At 42.8% G+C, this 17,743-nt stretch overlaps 1 protein-coding gene and 1 long non-coding RNA gene across 13 annotated transcripts in view; one reads left to right on the forward strand and one right to left on the reverse strand.

Annotated features, from left to right (window-relative positions):
• Positions 1-17,369, forward strand: part of LOC120804683 — a 45,326-nt gene extending 27,957 nt beyond the window's left edge. Inside the window, exons 3-5 of one of the 2 annotated variants that reach the window (XR_005709469.1) lie at positions 3,435-3,496; positions 3,767-3,813; positions 5,048-5,146. This is a non-coding gene — a long non-coding RNA (uncharacterized LOC120804683). Of the gene's footprint in view, positions 1-3,434; positions 3,497-3,766; positions 3,814-5,047; positions 5,147-17,197 lie in introns of those variants that run through there. The other variant, XR_005709468.1, reaches the window with a different exon arrangement.
• Positions 3,574-17,743, reverse strand: part of LOC120804585 (BAH and coiled-coil domain-containing protein 1) — a 63,083-nt gene continuing 48,913 nt past the window's right edge. For 8 of the 11 annotated variants that reach the window (XM_040154094.1, XM_040154093.1, XM_040154114.1 and 5 more), the window contains 17 exons: positions 17,496-17,632; positions 17,176-17,289; positions 14,171-14,285; positions 13,624-13,858; positions 13,287-13,481; positions 12,064-12,237; positions 11,646-11,929; positions 10,904-10,984; positions 10,280-10,409; positions 10,065-10,179; positions 9,353-9,428; positions 6,971-7,079; positions 6,724-6,840; positions 6,458-6,619; positions 5,003-6,255; positions 4,623-4,859; positions 3,574-4,488 (listed from right to left, as the gene is read on the reverse strand). In XM_040154094.1, coding sequence (XP_040010028.1) covers positions 4,279-4,488; positions 4,623-4,859; positions 5,003-6,255; positions 6,458-6,619; positions 6,724-6,840; positions 6,971-7,079; positions 9,353-9,428; positions 10,065-10,179; positions 10,280-10,409; positions 10,904-10,984; positions 11,646-11,929; positions 12,064-12,237; positions 13,287-13,481; positions 13,624-13,858; positions 14,171-14,285; positions 17,176-17,289; positions 17,496-17,632 — 3,744 coding nt within the window. In that variant the 3' untranslated portion in view covers positions 3,574-4,278. The remainder of the gene's footprint in view (positions 4,489-4,622; positions 4,860-5,002; positions 6,256-6,457; positions 6,620-6,723; positions 6,841-6,970; positions 7,080-9,352; positions 9,429-10,064; positions 10,180-10,279; positions 10,410-10,903; positions 10,985-11,645; positions 11,930-12,063; positions 12,238-13,286; positions 13,482-13,623; positions 13,859-14,170; positions 14,286-17,175; positions 17,290-17,495; positions 17,633-17,743) is intronic. The other 3 variants (XM_040154105.1, XM_040154124.1, XM_040154132.1) reach the window with 3 other exon arrangements.

A 17,743-nucleotide genomic window follows, 5' to 3' on the forward strand; every position in this document is an offset into this window, starting at 1 on the left:
CCTGCAAAGAAAGGTCACTGACCCGTATTGTGTCTCCTGCAGGCCTAGCCAGTGGTTATTTCACTGATTCAGGTTACAGAGATCGGCTTTGTCCAAGCTGATGAGCATGTATGCAAATGGACAGATGTTGTAGGTTACTGGTGTTGTAGTGGGATAGAGGAATATATCCGCTGCTCCAGGCATCGAATTGAGAGGTGTACACATTGCTGCTGGCATTCTATGAACTACTAAAAATCCATGATACTACACTGTGTCTTTGAGTCAAAATTAGAAAACAAGGTATTTCAGTCCGCAAGCTTTCTTTGTATCATGTAGCACGCTTTGTGTTCCACTAGAGAGCGCCCTCTTTTACAGCTATCCTTTATTCAAGAGATGTGAAAAATGCGTGTATATATAATATCCTTTATTTTGATGAGAAACAAACATTTAATTAGAATAAAATCTTACATTTTTGTTACTTTTGTTACATTTTTGCTATTCATTATATCCACTATAAAAATCTTGATCCTATGCTACAAATTGATGTGTAAAGATTGTAGCACAAATACAGAAATTACACATTTATAAATCTTTAAAACATTACCATAGTGAATGCTGTCAGACGTGTCAAAGGGCTCGGTACAAAATTGCAGTTTAAGTTCGCTTTTGGGCCTATCTTACCCCCAGATACACCAACAAAGAACCAATTCATTTTAAAAGCAAATAGGCAAATGTACTTTATCATGAATCCCGAAAATTCACATCTCTCTCTGAATCAGGCAACATCATATTTACAGAGCTTGGCAGTTAAACCCAGAAGGCTTTATTTGATGCTGTGACAGATCTGTCTCTGTTTACTAAAGAACTCAAAGCTCACATAAACTTAGTTCAGCCAGAGACACTTACATCCAAGGATTTATCGTAACAAATAAAAGAATTCGGCAGAAAAGGGCTTTGTGCTTGATGGTGCTTTACAAATGAATCCAAGTAGCCCTCAATATTCTAAGGGGAGCATGTAAAAACTCCCTAATGGGTATAAAGAACAGATCACAGTGCACACTTATAAAAGAGATATGTGATATACATAATGCACAACAAGGCAAGAGCTGCTTTCACCATTTGTAGTAATAAGAAAGTAGAACAGGTGGAGGCTGGGGATGGTTAAGGGAGAAGGGGTGCGAGCTTGCCATATTGACTCCTTGTTCACTCAGTTGCTGGTGATTCTTATAGTCAAGTGATACTGATCAGCTGATGACAGGCACAACGTAAGTGCTCTGCCTGAGCTAGTTGCTGCATTTGTGTTCATGGATAAACTTTTGCACTTCCTGTTTTTTTTTTTTCTTCCTTTTTCAGACGCGGACAAACCTACCTTACATATGCATGGGGAAGTCTATTCTTAAAACATTGTCTCTTTGGTATAAATTTTGTGTCAGTTTGTCCGATTTGGATGACAAAATTAACTTTATTCGGTCTTTGAAGGGCAATATCTCACATTACATAACTCTACTGAATCTGTATATGCCACACTCTAAGGGGACCTCGTGACATATCTCACCTTGTTTGTTTCTATCAGTTACAGCAAGGAGTGGCTTTCTAATGTTAACTCTACCACAATCATATCACACACATATGCACACACACTAGAATTGGTGAATGTGCTACCATTTTTACTGCTTTGAAGATTTTATTTTGTGTTTAAAGGTGTTACAGTATATATAAGTTTTTGCTATCGCTACATAGGCAACGTTAGAATTTACAACTGTTTATTTACCTGTCTACAAGAAATGTTGCGAGTTCAGGATTAAACTTCATTCCTTTACTTGCCAAGATCTATCTCCAGCGGTGGAAAGAATCACCAATGTTAACTCTCGTTTTGCTTCTATTTCTAGCACTTTTCTTTTCTTTTGCTGAGGTTAGTGTGTTAACCAGCTAGCACTGGCCTATCCCGTCTTCTAATATTACTTTGCAATAGTGAGTCACTGTAGCGTCCAGTCTGCCCTCAGTCAAACATGAGTAGATGAAGAAGTAGCGTTGCCTCTAGGCAGACATCATTGTGTTTACAAGTGTTCTTGTAATGGCTGTAACAACTGAAGCTGTTCGTATGTAAACAGCAGTTAATCCTAATGTTGGCTATGTAACAATAGCAGAAACTTACACATAGCAACTTTAAAGCAGAGCAAAATAATTTTTTACACAGTCTAATAAAATTAAGTTTTGGAAATAGGCGAAGTAAGTGCAAAAATGCTGGGTTTAACATAAATGTGTTGCTGGGACATGGCAGATGCAGTAAGATGAAGGAGACAGAGCCAAAATAATAGAATTAATTCACAGAGGTTTGTGGAGAAGAATCCAGTGTTGCTTTATTTCTTTTCACTAGATGGCCTCTATAAGACCAGTTTTATTTAAGAACTGCAAATGCGACATCACACCAAGAAAAACAATGTCACATTCCCATAAAGCGCTCTTGGCATGAACAGCAACATTGACAATAAATAAAATGTTGGCGAACAAAATAAAACTTTGTGATCAAAGAATACTCAGGATTGCATAAACAAAACAAAAACAGACAAAATGCACTTGGCACAAATTAAATAAATGTGAGTATTTTCAGATTGAGTGAACCTACTCTATGTCCATTGCTTTGTGAATCTGATTGTCCTTCACAGTTAGCATTGAGTATGTGCGTGTACTGTACAAAATAGACACAGATGGCTGATGAAACTAAAATAGACTAATTCCAACAAATTGTCAGCACTCAACATCTTACTTTGTCAGTACCTTGACCTTCACAGTCACACGCCCAGGTGGCCTTTTGCTGCATATTTTTGTACTAAACAAAACTGCAGGTACATGTGCAAGAAACCATTGTCACAATGCAAAGCCAATATATACGCAAGTATATGCAAGGACAAGTGTTCCACGTTAACAGTGATTTCTGATTTGAGTTCAGTACAGGTGCTTGACGTATGTTAAATTTAAATAAAGGAAATAAAGATAATAAAGACACTTTGGTATTTTGTAAGTAATGTGCTAAACTGTGCATTCATGAGTGCAATGCACATTTAACAAATTAAAAGACTCAGTCTTGTTCTAAATTGATTTGTGTGGACATGATTATAATGACTCCAGGACACTCATCACACACAAATATTGTGGCATAATGGTGTACTCATATCTTTACTCTTAAATTATTTGTGACCCGTGATTGCAGTCCAGTGGGATCTGCCTTGTGATGATGACCAACTGAGAGGTACATAAATTAAAAAAAAGTTGTTTTTTTTTAAATAGGATAACAAAAAAGCAAAGTAACAGAACACTTATACCAAAAGCCACTTGACCTGTTTTTTTTTTAAACAGGATGACCCCCCCTCTCTCAGAAAGTGAGTCTTGTCCTGTTGTAGACTAAATCCTTCTGTCTTTGTCTGTGCTCTGTCTGTCTCTGTCTGTCTCAGCAGGGCATATGCAGTGCAACACTAACATCTCCAATCTTGACTTCCCAAAGCAAAGGAAAAACAAGGTAATGTATTCTACACCCATATAAAAATAAATCAATCGCAAACATGGAAAGATACATCTCATATATATACAATAAACTCCTATATAAAATAGCTTTTATGTACATATAGACAACAGACAACAATACAATAATTGAACTGTACAATGTACACCTGAACAGTTAAGACAGGCGAGAGGTACTGAAGTGTATGGCTTGATTGGGAAAATTTCAAAATATTTACAGACATCAACTTTACATCCTTTACATGTTTTCAACTTCCCTGGAATGAAGAGGTCTAGGGAGAACCCCATGCCTCACTTATGTTTCCATTCCCTCAGGTAAGGCTACCTTTAAAGAATTGGTCCGCTGAGACTATTCAGCCTCATGTTATTTTGCACAGTCCAATGCAATCTCAGCTCTCCTTTGGTGTCATATGATAGGAGCTGGAAGCATGAGTCCTAAAACCAGTCAATCACATGGGATCTAGTAAAAAAAGATTAGACGATTGAAACGCCACTTATTGAATTTTGTGATGCCCAGGAAGATCCAGACTTTCTGCTATTCTTCTTGAAAGGATCAACCAGTTATGGACATCCCATTCACTTCTAACATTGTTAGACGCCAATAGACTCCAGTGTTTAACCTCAGACAGCCCTGCTTTGGTGCTGACATTTAGTCCATGGGTCCTTGAGGCATACCCAAAGAACACTTCTTGTTTTCCAAGGCTGGACTGTCTTGTAGGTAAAGTCATGGACTTTTATTCTTTCTCCAGAGGAGTCCTTCAGTAGTGTCCTCGTGGAGGCTCAGCACAGGATTGAAACCCCTTCAGCAGTGACCAACTGACCAGTGGTGGGGTCATACGTCCCAGCCAGGTAGTAGAGGTCTGAGGAGGTACTGTTCGGCTTCTGAATGCGAGTAAGACACTCGTACTCCTCCCTGCTCACCACCTGGCACTTATGAGAGATTGTCTGGACGTCATTCTCATCCTCATGACACGACTGGTACAGGGCATGCTGGATAGGAAAAAGACAGGGTTAGTTGCATCATCATAACCAACAAAGAAAGAATGATGTCATTTGAAAAGTTTCATATACTACAAATACCAACTAACAATCTCCATAAAGTTGCAACCTCAATTATGACTTACCTTGCCATCTCGATGCCTCTTGCCCAGCTTGGTCTCTTCAGGGTGGTAGAACCACTTGACTTTGACCACCATACTGGAGGTCCAGGATTCCCAGAAGTTCTCAATTCGACCAATGTATGGGAGGTTAGGACGTCCAGCTGAGAGGAACACAGCACAATCTCCCACTCTCACTGTGTCTCTGCCTCGTACAATGGCCTTATAGTAAAGCTTCTTTGCCTTGCCCTTTAGACCCCGCCTCTGTGGAAAATAGAAACTTTAGCCAGTCTTCTTTGATAATGATGATGATTATTGACCATTCTTGACCTCTGGTGACAAGAAAAGAAGGAAAATCTTTGCTACATTGATGGCATGCAGTAGAAACATGGATAGGGTATTCTCACCTGTGTAGGGTTTCCTGACCACCTCCACATTTGTCGTCCTGCTAGGAATGCAGATATCTTGGGCCTTGGAATAAACGAGGAGTCATCTGGAAGCATCCTAGGTTTCTTCATGAATTCCTTAGGTTTAGATGTGGAGCTGGTGCATTCTTTCCTTTTCGAAGACTTGCTGTTGGACATCTGGTCAGCGGGGCCTCCTTTGGCACTGGAAACAGCCACAGCTTTGGCCACAAAGGAGTGCTGATGCGGCCTTGAAGAAGTGGAGGGTTCAGATGGTTGCAAGAGCCCCCGCTGGGAAGACAGACAACTCTGCAGCATTAGTGTAGAACTGTCCTCATCCTCTGAGCTATAGGATGAATCATTGTCAGAGGAACACAGGCTGGAACTGGAGAGAGATCCTGAAGAAGAGGAGCTGGAAGAACCAGAAGAGGAGGAGGAGACAGAGAAACGAGAGAGGAAACGGCCAGCCGTCCTTAGTCCTTCTGAGGCTGCAGCCAGTGCAGCCCTCCTTCTCTCTTCCTCTTCTTCCTCTTCATCATCATCATCCAGATCAGAGTAGGAGCTGTGACACTCTCGGTGGGAACTGAAGCCCAAGTCACCATATTCCCCCAGACGCAGAGAAGGGGAAGGCTTTCTTTGGGGTGTGGTTCCTTTCAGGAGAAGTTCGACTCTGGAGGCACCACCTTTTTTGTTGTCTTTGACCAGTAGGACTGGGTGGGAGTATGCCTCTGTCCTGGGCATACTACTCTCACTGGAGGATCCACCTCGCAACAGCAGAGCCTTGCTGTTCTTTGTCTTGGGGGAAGTCACTCCTTCATGATCTAACTTGACGAGGAACTCATGTCCAGACTTCCTTCCTCTTGGCATAACCAGCTCATCTTGCCTGCGCTTCTGGCCATACAGCCCACTTCTTGGGCCCAGAGATAAACCTGGACCTGGCCCTGTAGACTGAGTACAGAAGGAGGAGTAGCCATTTGCAATGCTGCTGAAGGAGTCCACCTCAAAGGAGCTGCTGCTGAAAAGGCCCTTTGTTGGGAAGGAGGCCAGTGGCTGGGTTTGAGGCAAGGGGAATAGGTCATCCTCCTTCCCTCTCAAGACCTTCCTGGGTGCCCCGTTGAGCTGAAACAGATTGTCCGACGACCTCTTCCTGCTGTTGGCCAATGAGGGCCATCCCAAGAAAGGTGAAGGATTTTTATTGGCATTCTCAGCCTGCTGCTGCTGTTGCTTTTGTTTTTTCCCAGAGCCCTTTGGTCTCCCTAGAATGAGGAAAACAGATGTAATAAGTTTTAGCAATATTTCATAAATGATTAAGTATGACTCTTTCATTTGTAAATACTGTACACAGTCCAGTGCAAAAGCCCCACAATATGTCCTGTTGTAAATCTGCTGCTGCTCAGTTTATTTTGACACTGTGTTGAAGATGTATTGATTGAACTCTTGCGTAATTCTCGTACTTACCTGGTCTTCTTTTGTGAACAGTTAGAGTTTGACTGTTGGTTAGAGTATTGATAGTGTTGAGTCTGTCAGAGGGTCTGTCACTGATGGGGGCCTGCTCCAGACTGGAGCTTCTCTTGGCTGTTGTCCCACTGGGTACCAGCAGGGCAGGAGATTGTTCCCCACCTTAAGGACAAGGGGTAGAAGATTATTAGCATTTAGTTACAGGTAGACAATACACTGTAACATGAAAGGGCAAATTCCCAGTTACAAAGAGAGGAAACACCCACAGTGAATCTGGTATCCTGGAGGCAGGAGGCGGATGTTTGGGAGAGAAATCTTCCCTCGGTCTCCATCATCAAACTCTACCATCACTCCTCCCTGCTTCCCCTCATCAGATGAACCACCTGCAAGGGACAAAAATGCACTTCCTCAGGTGTACTAAAAAAGTGATTGTATGTGCATGCAACTAAGTATAAAGTTGCAGATACAGAGGATACATAGGAAAAAAAGAGAGAGAAAAAGTTGATGTCTCACCTCTGCGAACATAGCCTGGATATAAGCAGCGTGAGCGTTCGCTCCAGTAAGCACACACCCTGGTTCCTTCACTGAGCATGGTCTCCGACTCTGGACGTATATCCAGGACCTGAAAGCCAGACCAAAACATAAGTAAGATTCATTACAGGCTGCACACACACACACACACACACACACACAGTGTGAGAGCAATGGAGCATTGTGCATGGGCAGCCACTGTGCCAGGTTTCCAAGCGGCACTTATCTCATGCCAATGTGCCAGTCAGGGCTGAAAAGAACGGAAGCCATGATGCAGTAAATCCTGACTTGCTGAGTAATACTAAAGAGGGCCTGAATAGAGGGTTTGTGATTGCAGGTTGCCAGATCTTCCCTCCGACAATGCAGGCAGCCCCAGCATCCGCCACTCAGTGGGGGCTCTTTCAGGTTGCTTTCATTTACTGTTGCCATGGCGAGGGACCCTTTGACTGATGAGGTGTGTGTGTCTGTTGCGTGCATGCGTGCGCATGGTGTAGGGAGAAGGAGCTCAGTGAAAATCAGGGTATTGGTGTCAGAGTCAAATAAATGGCTTTTGAACTAATTTAAAGACAAGAGAAGCGGAAGTATGGAATAATTAGAACCAGCTGCTATCCAATGAGTGTTTAGATAAGAATAAAGTTGCCAGAAGTGCTTGGTGTAGAACTTCCAGGAGAGAAAGCGAGAGAGAAAACAACACTGTGAGAAGGCTTTGTGGGGAAACTAACATTGATCGTATGAGCATGTTTACATACATGAGAAAAGGGGGAGTTAAGCAGTCAGATAATAAAAGGACTCGAACAGTATGTGTGAGGGGGAGAGTTGAATGCTATGGTAAGTCTTAGCCAATGGGAATATATAAACAATAATAACACGTTGGACTTCTTTTATGGGTGTTCGTGGATTTATACCTAAACAAACAAGAAGTAATTGGAAGTCAGAAGTAAGAAGTGTAATTCAATCCTCTGCACCCATGATATATTATTCTCAGTTAACTTTGAACACAGGTTTCATGAGACATTTTCTCACAATATATACTGAATATTTTATTCAGCTTTGATTGAAAACATTAAGGGTATGGACATTAATTGCTCATGACTTTCAGTGTAAGTAGATCACTTCCATACATGCTGCACTTAAACATAATAACAGGAAAATCCGCCGTGTCTAGTATAACATTTGTGTAGTTGTAATAATTGCTACTTTATCATTAAGAATGTTAGATGAAATATGATCACAAGACCATGTTAGATAAGGTCCCAGCACAGTTATCTTGCATTCCTTTTTGTGAGTAATCGAAGGCAAAATCATACCAGTTAAACTCTGCTCTAATCTATCAAGGTCATCATCTTCGGACACTCCATTGTTTGTAAACACAATGTCCTGTGCTCTGTTTGGCAGTCGTGGAGACTTATTTCCACAGTTGGAGAAGATGTGGGTGATGACAGCTTTGCGTTAGGTGACCCAGCTGCTATAAGTGCATAGAGACCAGTATCCACTCAGTTAAAAAAAAAAAAAATGGGACAAAGGTCACCTGCTGCAGTGAACACTAACACTCCATTCCGGATGCAAAGCACACCGGGAAGCGCAGATTACCTAATGCAAATGAATACTAGCCAAAATTGTGCTGTGGTTTCTACAATGTATAATTTTGTCTCATTACATAGATGACTTAAGATAAAATTACAGATTATCTAACATGAAACTAAGCGAGAAGTGCAAAATTCAAATGATCTTTTGGTCTAGATTTGGGAAAAAAAAAAAAAAAAGCCAAACACCCCAGGTAATGTGTAAAAGAAAAAATTAAAGGGGTGAACAATGTTATTGTGAAATAGATGTATGTCTTATAATAGCTTGATAGCCCTACACTGTTGAATCACTCTGGGTCGTCATTAGCTAGCTTCTCTTCTTACACTGTCTATGTCGATCTGAGCCTTTAAACAACTTTGTTACTTTGGGCCAAAAACTCCAAAAACATGAATGGATCGGATGTTAGTTGGATTATCCCACCCTCACACAGAGCTGTGTTTAACAAAAATTCACAGAATTTTCAATTGTGAATTTCTGTTTTGGGTTTAACAGAAATTCACACACATAAAACCTAAAGATCCTGCCTCCCATCTGTTCATATTCACTTAAGAGGTTAAGATGGCTTCAATGACCCTAAGACACAGTCAAAGGAGGTTGGAAGAGGAAAAGCATAGGGACTGACAGAGCCACAGAAAGGCTGGAAGGCAACGGAGAAATGCAATCAGGGTGAGAAGGATGTTCAAAAAAAAAAAATAGAAGCGTTGAGTGACTTCGGAAGACCAAGCAAGTGATGGTTTTTCTTATAACAAAGAGTGTTTTAGTGCAGTGGGGTGAACTTACAGCTTCCTGTAGCAGTTGCTCCAGTGAATAGATTCTTGGGCGGTTTCCTCTTTCACCATCGATAACAATGCTAAAGCTACAGAAAAGGCACAGCAGAGAGAGAAAAAGATGAGGCTCTTTTTTTTAAATGCTTGTATTATACTTGCTTGGATCCCATGTCATATGTTATTCTCACTCTGGTGGTGTTATAGCACCTCTTCTCTGTTTAAGCCAGAGGAGCCCTATTGACACTCAGAGCTGGGTATGGGACTATGTAGGGTTTAGTATGTAAGGAAGAAAGATGTGAAGAGAAATAAAAGAGGCAAAAATATGGATACTTGTGATAATTTCTAGTCCTCTCGTGCAAAATTCCAAATTTTCTTGATTGTAAAGATGCCTACCCCAATAAATCTAGAGTTCATGATTTGTTTTATGATGGGTTGATGTCTAGAAAGACATATTAGCCTCCAGGATAATTCATTAATTTGATTTCCTACCAGTACTGGCCATGCCTCAACCACTACATAGACCACTTTTTGCAAGCTTTACTTCATTTTAGCGCATGTGCAGAATTAACACTGACGGGTGTAATTATTTCACCGTAATTTGAAAGACTGAAGTAATTTGAGTCTGTTAATTAGTAGGTAAAGGTATATTCATAACATTTGCAAAAATGTAGTATTGCCTTATCTAAATGTCTACTGAAAACATCACTTGAACCACATGGGCTTACATGTCTTGGAGCTCCAGAGTGTTGACCCTGGCAGCGTAGAGAAGCTCATCCTCCTTGGAGATGAGCACCTTCAGTCCGTCAGTTAAGAGTTCTTTGGTTAGGACACAGTTAGGAACTACATAAAGAAAAGCAAACATCACAATTAATATTTCAACATCATGGAAACGATCTCCTGCTTCAAACAATGTTGCGAGAAATCCAGTGTTATCTCTTACTTTCAGGGATTTTGTTGTTGTGTGAACAGCTGCTGTCCTCCTCTTCTTCTGAGAAGCTGCTGCCATCCATCTGAAAGCCCTCATCAGCCGCAAAGCTCTCCAGCAACCGGCTCACTGCTCTTCCCTTTGGCTGTAGAATTTAACAGAAGGGAAGCAGAGAAGAATAAATGGATGCAGGGATGGATTAAAAAAAAAACAAATGTGGAGACAGAAAGTGTGATAGAGGAAAGGAGAAATTGTTTAGCATGCTACAGTTAACCACAAGGGACTTCACAGTGCCTGTACCATGTCTTATCAGTAGCCATTTTACTTTAACATTTTTTCACTCTATCACAGCAGAAGGTGTGAGCCACTCTCCGTTCCCACAGCTCCTCTCCCATCCTCTCCTCCCCTAAGATTACTTAGCAGGAGGTTGGGCTATGTGTAATGTGCTAAGTACTTTTAATAGTTCTACTGTAACGGTCCTCAGGGTGAGAATTCTAGGACAGTAAGACTCCAGCAGAATTGTTAAGAGAATGTATGAAGGCTTGCATTTTCATAAGATTGGAATATATTTGGTGATTTGCATGTGCCTAATTTCCTGAGTGAGGATTGACAGATTCTTGAATTCACTCTGACTGATACCTGTTGGTCCTTGCTCCTTCGGCTCCTGCTGCCCTCCTCAGTCTGTGAAGGTGTGGCCCCGACTGACCAGCAACTTCTCCTCTGTGAAAGTTGACAAGATGAGTGGTGAATGTGTGACGTGTGTCTCGGCAAGCACTCAAGATTATTGTCCCAGTTAGTGCAAGGGAAAGCAGAAATGGGTACAACGTTTATCCACACAAATGGTAAGTAATAATTTATGTGCAAAATGGTATGCACAATTTAAGTCCTTTGAGGGTATGAATTAGTCAGTCAAGGGGACATATTTCTAATTTGCAAGTGCAATTAAATCAAGTTTTTTTCACATTCACTAATTAAACTGTAGGTATAATTGAAAATTTGCATGAACAAATTATAAAAATGTTTCATCCTTGATACCTGCCAGGCTCTGCTAGAAGTTTTACTATCATGAGCATTTCTGTGATGACAATGTGATAAGTCAACCAAAACCGTTTAGTAGCAAGTTGCGTGCAGAGTGCCTATTATGTGTGGCTGCTTTTATGGTTAAGGTTAAATCTGACATTTCAGGGAGGCTGTAATGGCTCAAAACCACTTTTGAATTGTGGGCATATCATGTCCAGACTATTACATTTATTTTGATTGAATTTTTTTCATTGCTATTTGTTGTATAATTTCCTTGTCCTAGAAAATGTAAGCAACATTAGTGCTCTCAGCTTTTCTCATTCAGGATATCAAAATTTCTATCAAACTAGTTTCTTCTAACCTTGTTGATTGCTCCTCTCAACATGGTGCTCTTGCGGGTCGCTCTCTTTAGCCTCTCACTTGTGGTCGGGAAGGTGGCCAGTCCCATGCTCCTCCGGTAGCGGTTGCCTCTGGTCCCAAGGCCGCCCCACCGAGGCTCCTTAGACCTAGGTCCACATGACCTTCTAACCCCTTCAGGCCGGTGATTTTCACGGTGGTTTTTGACTGCAGTGGCCAGGCCCATCCTACAGGGGGGCTTCTTCTTTACTTTGACCTCCCCCTCTGCTCCAGACAAACTCTGGGAGCCTGGGCAGTTTAATTAGAGAAACAGACTTAGACTGAGCTAACGAGACAGGAGGAGAAGCACAAAACAGATGCTTCCCATGGAGATGTGGGGCAGCTTTGTGGACTTATAAATCAGTTTCAAAGGACAGTCTTACCATAAAGCTCCTGCCTCTGTTTTTTGTTCCTGGCTTTCTGATTGGCCTCCAGTTTTACAACAGATGAGGGACTTGGACCTGTCACAGACGAGCTAGAAGTGACGTCTCTGGAGGGTTGGTTTTTGTAGTCTTGACCTTCATCAGTATCATAACTGCCTTCCTCTTCTTCATCTTCTAAAGGAGATAGCAAACAATATAACATAGATATTCTACTATTAGGTGGGTTTTATGAACTCACTTGGCTTATCAGATCCACCTCTTTAAGTCATTACCAACCAGTGAAGTTCTTTAACTTCCTCTCCATCATTTCACAGGCACTTCATTAGCATTTAAGTAAATAGTTTACTGTTCATAGAAATGATGTATGAAGTGCTTTGCCTCAGCGGTATTTCCTGGTGCGAACCCACATGCTATGGAGCTAGTGTTGTAGGGTGTGTGTGTGTGTGTGTGTGTGTGTGTGTGTGTGTGTGTGTGTGTGTGTGTGTGTGTGTGTGTGTGTGTCAGTCACTGCACTTTCTCAAGCAGCTCTTTGGCCCAGTCAGCTAGTCTCCAGGGCTGTCAAAGCCTCTCACAGGCAAGTGTCCACAGCTGTGGCTGCACATCTAGCTCAGATCAGCCAACAAGGTTGATCACTGAGGTGTTGAATGTCCATGCACACCCCTGTCTGATACAAGACATTCATCAACACCTTTTCACTCACTTCTGATGCTTTTAAAGGGATTTACAAATTAACATAAAGCATGCTGGGCTTAAACTGGCATTGCACATCTTAAGAGGATACTTGATTCAGTGTGTAAGCAATCCTCTGGTCAGATATAATAATGTCAGGGGTTGTGTCTTTATTATTAACTTGAAACAAGTTAAATGTGCTTTAAGCACTGCACACATTAACCGTACACAGAAATACAAAATGTTTATAGAGTCTTTTCGGCCACGCAGAAGACCCTTAACAAGTGGCAGTTTAATAGCTAGGCAATTAGAAGTCCCTGATCACCTCACTTGTCTGTCTATGTGGGAGTAAACGAGAGAAGCCAGAAGTCATAAGCGTCAACACAGGAAAACATGCAGACTTCATACAGAAAGGGTCAAGACCAGGAATCAAGCCCGGGTCTTTCTTGTTACGAGAGGACAATGTTTACCGCTAGCCACGGGTTGCTGTGTCCAGTTTCATTACCTATAACTGTATATTCCTCATAACAAACTCTCAGTATTCACTTCCTCACCTTGATCTGAGGAGTCACTCTCTGCAGGGGAGCTCTCTCCCTCCGGCATTGCGTCCTGCGTCTGGCCACGGAGAACCCTTGGTCTGGGCTGGCTCAGACGGGAGGAACCCTGTGTCAGAGTGGTGGATCCCTTTTTACGTCCACGTCGCACCAGTCCAGTCCAGCTCTCCAGGGGGCCACTGTCCACACTGGCTGCTGAGAAAATTTGCACAACCAGCCACAGTTCAAATCTAAGTTAACAACTGTTGGTGAAACTTTAGGTATTCAACAGTGTGTAACTGAATGAATGAACCAAGCAGTGTGAGGTGCAATCAATATTGTGATTGCCAGTATCTACCTGTGTCACTTTGTCCCCCAGACTCTCGCCGGGATTCAACTTTGCTTGTGCCCTGGCTTCTGTGCCCATGCTTGGGGTTGGAGTTGCAGGGCGAAACCTCCTTGTCCCTAGCGGCAGTCCCTGAGAAATTCTTTTTACCCTGGGCTTTCTGTTTGAGCTGAGCCACATCACTGGCCAGCTTGGAGCTGAGCACACTGTGAAGACTGCTTTTTCTGCAGCCCTGTGCTTTTATCTGCTGCAACAGAGAGAGATAAGAGAGCCAGAGAGAGCAGGTTACACTCCCGGTCGCAGAAGCCGCAAAAGCATCAGAACGTCAGAGGAAGAGGACTCTCATTTGCTCAAACACAGAAAAGAAAAAAGAATAGTAGAAGCCCCAGTGAAAAAGATATTAATATATGGAGAGCAGAGGATTTGACTCCTGAGGGTAGCACCTAATTAGAAATAGTGTGCAACAAAAGAATATATCAAACGCAAAGAAACAAAGAGTGCCCTCTTTCATTTCTATTTAGATAGAGGACAAAAGGAAGGAGGACAAGGGGACCCTGACCTGTGTACTGTTAAGTTGCTCAAAGCCTCGACTGGACAGCCTCTTCTTCCTTCTCTGGCTGTCTCCGCCCCCTCCTAGGTCCTCAGGCGACAGGGCAAGCCCCGCCCCCATCGACCTGCCAGTCAAAACAAGGGAGAGGCATTCATTAGAGAAGAATGGCAGTGGTTTGAAAGAAAAAGAGGGGGTAGAACATCACAGGGGAAAACAGAGCTGAGTCACTTCTCTGTGGGATCTAATAACTCTCTTTTCTCTGTCTGATGAACAGAATGACAAAAAGGACAAGGAGAGTCCAGTGTCTGAACCACACACTTGAAAAACTGGGATCTAACAAGGACCCTGGGATTGTTTGAGGGCAGTGTGGCATAGGAAGCCTCAACGCTATATCTAGGGAGTGTCCTTGCAGCCTGTGAAGCACTGCATAGCTTTGAAAGATACAGTAAATGGTTGGAAGGCATTGCATTTGTATGCAGCTCCATTGTTCTCAGCGAATATCATAGCTCTCCAGTTGCATTTTCATATCACTGTGACACACTCTTTCCCCTACACTGAGCAGCATCACAGGCCAACCACTCTGAATGCCCTTGAATTTCCCTCTGGAAGCCTGCCCATAGACCACACCGACGTGAGCCAGGCCATGCTCAAACAAAAGATTAACTTCCCCTCTCCTAGTGTGCGTACGGCCTAGGAAATTTACAGAGTAAGCAGTGTTTAAATGTGACAAATATAAATAAAGTATATTCATTTTAGCTCTTTGTTTGCATATTGTACCACGTACAATTCTTTAACTACATATTGTTTGGGATCAAATGTTTGTATACTTTTCTGTTTATGTGTATTCAGCATAGGGACGCAATGTATGTATGTTGGCCTCGATTATATGTAAATCTCATAATCAGAGTGTGTCATTGCCTGTCTGTAACAGAGTATGAAGCAAATGAAGGTGATTGTCGGGGAGTTGGGCTGTCTGCCCACTGACTGACAGGAGAGTGACAGAGGTGGCAGGGAAGTGTGAGTTGTCCCCGTGAGGCAGATTCCCACCACGGCTTGCCTTCTGCTGCTGACAAACACAATGTGACATAGTCCCTCCTCTCTGTGGGGGGTTGGTAGGGCTGAGCGTACAGTGACTAATTAAACAGAATTGATTAGCAGGGTTTGCTGGCGTTCAGTTGTTCTCTCCAGCGTTCCACCCAATCAAAGCAGCACCACAAAGCACCCCAGTGCTCTACCCACAGGAATAACAGAGGCACTCACAAAAACAAACAATGCCTGCATAAATGCTCATAAGCAAACGGCTGTCTCCATTACCAATTGCCGGATGCATAGAATGCATAGGCAGGGAGGCTTGAATGCATCTCTAACTCAAACACTGCCACCCGAACTCCCTGACGTTTAAGCAAAATAAGGTAAGGAAGGAGATACTAGATGCCAGGGTTGTTACCCACTGACCCACTGCCCTCCATCATAGCACCCAAGCGTCAACGTCTTGTAGTGGCATGAGTGGCAGGCACAGTACATGTTTTTACATAACCCTGCCATGTAGCGCAACATGGGGCTAATCAGTCCCCAGTCTGCTTGCCTGTTCATGTTCAGAAGTGTCATGTCATTATCTGCTGCATTGTAGACACAAATCCGCAGCTACAAAAGGGAGTACACCCTGGCTGCCTACACGCTTAAAAGTACCTGAGCTGTGGCTAGCTGTGGCTCAAATTTTAACACAATAGAGAGACAGACTCCAGTTTACTGCACTGTGGCCTGTAAAGAACCCCACAACCCCCATGTCAGCCCAAGCCCTCCCTCCACTACACTTCGCTGCAGGGCCCTGGCCCGTTACCCTTTCATGTGGGTGTCATTGTCACCCAGCATCAGTGTCCCCTCTCCGATCAGTGCTGGCCTGGCAAGGGGGCAGGGGTACATGGGTGGAAGGAGAGTGGAGGTGACATTGCAGAGGGGCAACTGGGAACACTATGGACTGTTGCCCAGAAACCACAGTAAGAAAAGAAGAGATAAGAGAAGATGGATGGAGAGAGAATGCTGCGAGGTGACATTTAGTGCTCTAAGCCTTTCCAAACCCTGATGACAAGGCTAATTGAAGCCTGACAGCAAACCTTTTTCCCCTAGACCCTTCTGGTTTATCAGCCAGAAGCACTACCCCGCACCACCACCAAACTGCAATGGTACCCTTGTCTTGACTAAAGTGGATGCTTTCACTTTTTAAAATGTCATCATTACATTTTGAATTGCATTACAATTCTAAGTAGCATTCTTATTTCTTGACTATGCCTCAATCTTTATACCTGCCCCCTCTTTATTTTTATTCTGCTGTTCATTTCACTGTATTCCACTAATTGTTTTTTTTTCCTCAGACACACACGTTGTATGAAAGCTCTAAATGTCAGCTTATCTCTGAGTGTCTGGACTGTCTGATCGTCACATTATCCTTTTGACCCCTGGTGACCCTGCGGAACTGTAATGGCAGTGGTGTGTCACATTCCTGCTGCTGGGACAGATTACAGAAGAATTCACAGTAGTCTAATTACATCCTCTGCCTGTCATCTCCTTCTAACCCCCGTACCCTGCCCAGCTAAGCTCAACATGCACTACAGTAATGTCACTGTGATTTACATTTTGCTGGGTTGAAACTTAATGAGATATCAAGCATATACAATATTTTTCTTTCTTTCAAAATCAAAGGTGCTTTGTTGGCATGAAAGTTTCAAAAACAGTGTTGTGAAAGCATCAAAATACCATTTAACCAAGTACAAAGTAACAAAAATATTCTGTACTAGCATACATACGAACAACTAACAGAATTTAGCACCAATTAAAGCCAGTGTTGATTAGATTAGAAAGGGTTCAAGTGGAATTCCTTGAATGGTTCAGCTGTATTCCCCCATTTCCTGTTTATGCCAATGAGAGCCAGTCCCTGTATGCCAGTGATACAGAGGGGCTTATCATGCAAGACTGGACTATATCCAGCCAGCGGAGATGGGCTGACTGATACTCACTTGACTTTTCTTTGGCCCTCAGATGAGGACACTGGACCTGTGGTGAGGGTGGGTTTCCGCTTCCTTGGCCGCCCCGGTCCTCGTCGTGCTGGGCTGCGAGGTGTTTCCTCCTTCCTGCTTGCACACGCAAACAGACAGAGAGGAACTCGTGAGATACTACACATATAAACATATAAACTCCAGAGGTTGACACAGCAAAGAATACAGAGTGGAATCCTCTCTGAACAAGAAACGCGTCTAGAGTTTTTATTTCTTTTGAAATCTTTTATTGTGAAGGATGGAGATAAGCTTGAGGTAAAGGAGGATAAGGTCATACTCACTGATGATCGTGCTTCCTCTGAAGTTTGGCTAGCTCCTTCTGCTTCTCTTTGTAGCGACGCTGTAGCTCAGCCAACTTCACACGCATGGCAAGCTCAGGACCGTCCATTGTTTCCATGCTACCTTTGGCCGGGCACACCTGAAGTAAACATCATTAGGGGTTATTTTTAACTTTAAAACCAACTTTAAAAAATTCAAGTTAACATATTCTCCCCCAGGTTGTCTATTAATTTATTTAAATGAAAGACAT

The sequence above is a fragment of the Xiphias gladius genome, chromosome 3, assembly GCF_016859285.1.
Source record: "Xiphias gladius isolate SHS-SW01 ecotype Sanya breed wild chromosome 3, ASM1685928v1, whole genome shotgun sequence".
Taxonomy (NCBI): domain Eukaryota; kingdom Metazoa; phylum Chordata; class Actinopteri; order Istiophoriformes; family Xiphiidae; genus Xiphias; species Xiphias gladius.